The sequence below is a fragment of the Gadus macrocephalus genome, chromosome 10 (assembly GCF_031168955.1).
Source record: "Gadus macrocephalus chromosome 10, ASM3116895v1".
Lineage (NCBI taxonomy): Eukaryota > Metazoa > Chordata > Actinopteri > Gadiformes > Gadidae > Gadus > Gadus macrocephalus.
This window is the reverse complement of record NC_082391.1, coordinates 18,974,295-18,976,794: the sequence shown is the minus strand read 5'-3', so window position 1 is coordinate 18,976,794 and position 2,500 is coordinate 18,974,295. Positions and strand designations below refer to the sequence as shown.

Genomic DNA, 2,500 nt, shown 5'->3' with positions numbered 1-2,500 from the left:
TCTGAAAGAGAGTAGAAGAAATGCACCATTGAAATAATCTGCCCTGGGTGGATATGTTTTCATATCTTTATTCAACCTATGTTATTTTATTATATATGTTATTTTATTAACATGGACAAAAACGGACACTCAGAATGTGAGCCACATTCACAAGTCAAAGAACCAATGGCACCCCACAGCTTCACTGCTTATTATGAGGGGTCTTGACTGTAACGTAAAGTGAGGGTCTGACCTTTATCTCCCTTACTTTCCCTGTCCAAAGACTCTTCCTCTCTGTTGTTAAGAAACAATTGTTCATCATGTGTTTATCGGGTTGATGTAGTCAAGACAATATTAAGTGAAATTAATGCAACATACTTAGTTGGATCTCAAGTCTGTAAGCATATTTTGCATAAAGTTACTATCTTGTACGCAATGGGCAGTTCTATACTATTCTTTATTGCACCTTTAGATTGACTCTAGTCTGTTGAATGTACTTCTTTAACACGATTAATTAATCTCTGTTCAGTTAACCTCTTCTGTGTTCCATGTTGTGTTGTTTTTGTTGTTTTTGTTGTTGTTGTGTTCTTAATAAATAGGTTGCTAGGGTGACCATATGTTTGCAACAACAGAATCGTTAAGCTTTATGTGTCATCTGAAAGATATGAGTCACCACCAGGAGACAACAAACACGCACACACACGTACACGTACACATTCACACTCAAACTGCGATTGCATACAGAGCTAGAGAGGGGGGTAATGGGTCCAAAGGCGTATGTGTGTGTGTGTGTGTGTGTGTGTGTGTGTGTGTGTGTGTGTGTGTGTGTGTGTGTGTGTGTGTGTGTGTGTGTGTGTGTGTGTGTGTGTGTGTGTGTGTGTGTGTGTTTGAGTGTGTGTGTGTGTGTCAGTGTGTAATAATGTTTATGTCTGTGTTAATGTGTTTGTATGTGTGGTTGTGCTTTAAGCACAGTCTGTCAGTGGCGCTTGTAATTGGTTTGGATCATGCTGAGTCACAGTGTGTGTGTGTGTGTGTGTGTGTGTGTGTGTGTGTGTGTGTGTGTGTGTGTGGTGTGTGTGTGTGTGTGTGTGTGTGTGTGTGTGTGTGTGCGTTAATGTGTGTGTGTGTGTGTGTGTGTTTGTGTGTATATATGAGAGATAGAGAGAAAGAGAGCGATAAAGAAAGAGAGAGTGAATGTGAGGAAAGAGTGTGAGAGAAAGAGAGATAGAGAGAGAGAGAGAGAGAGGAGAGAGAGAGAGAGAGAGAGAGAGAGAGAGAGAGAGAGAGAGAGAGAGAGAGAGAGAGAGAAGGAGACGGCTCAATGTTTCCCTGTCATTCTCTGAATCCTAGAGCTGGCGCCTAGGCAACGACACTGACCAGCCCCACCGGCCATGGTGTCCTCTAACTCAGATGCGCGCATGCACACACACACACACACGCGCAAACACACACACACACACACACACACACACACACACACACACACACACACACACACACACACACACACACACACACACACACACACACACACACACACACACACACACACACACCCAGGCAAGCGCATCCAGAAACATCTGTTGTCTCGGCACTCTTCCGATTGCCCATTTTCTGACCTCATCCCTCCCAAGAGAAAGCTTGCAGAGCATTTTTCGTTTTTGCCTTGAAAGCCGATTGAACTGAAACTAAATACAATTAAATACGTACTTTCATTCGCTGCACTCTGGTGCATATGATCAGGTAGCTCTTCAAAATGATGGCCCTACATTTCCCCTCATAACACACGCACACACGCAAGCACACTCACACCCACACGCACACCCACGCACATGCACACACACACACACACACACACACACACACACACACACACACACACACACACACACACACACACACACACACACACACACACACCATCAATCCTCTAAACTCAAACCAGAGAAATCCAAGGCTTAAAATGCTGAGCGAATTCCCCGTGTTTTTTTGTTTTTTTTCTCCGTGAAAGTGTGAGTTGTGTGCGATGTGTTCGCCGTACAGGCAGCGCCTCGGGGGGCGCGTCCAGCCGCAGCGTGGACGACAGCATGGACGGGCTGATGGGGAAGCTGGGGCTGCTGGGGTTGCGGCTCTTGCGGCGGGAGCGCCGCGCGGAGTCCCGACGGCTCTCCCGGACCGGGCCCTCCGGCTCCTCCTCGATCACCAGGATCTTGTCGTCAGCTGAGGTAGCGCAGCAGCGAGTTGTCCGAGTCTGTTACGAGGGGGAGAGAGAGTAGGGGGAGTAGGGGTTGCGGTAGAGGGGGGGGGCGACGGAGGAAGAGAAAGAGGGAGTGAGCTTTTTACAGAGGAGTGGGAGAGGCAGAGACCCGGGGGGGGGGGGGGGGGGTTTCGGTAAGAGGGGGGTAGAAGCCCCAAACCCAGACGAGTGACGACAGTACTGTGAGGAAGGGGAACGAGGCGGCGAAGATCTGGGAACCGAGTCAGTAAACGGTGGAATGGAGGCGGCGAGATAAAAGCAGTT

At 48.0% G+C, this 2,500-nt stretch overlaps 1 protein-coding gene across 1 annotated transcript in view; it reads right to left on the bottom strand.

Annotated features, from left to right (window-relative positions):
* si:ch211-26b3.4 (connector enhancer of kinase suppressor of ras 2) overlaps positions 1 to 2,500 on the bottom strand; it is a 14,265-nt gene that overhangs the window by 8,503 nt on the left and 3,262 nt on the right. The window contains 3 exon segments of the mRNA XM_060063790.1: position 1; positions 2,021 to 2,197; positions 2,199 to 2,314. The exon segment at position 1 is cut by the window's left edge and continues 34 nt beyond it. Coding sequence (XP_059919773.1) covers position 1; positions 2,021 to 2,197; positions 2,199 to 2,314 — 294 coding nt within the window.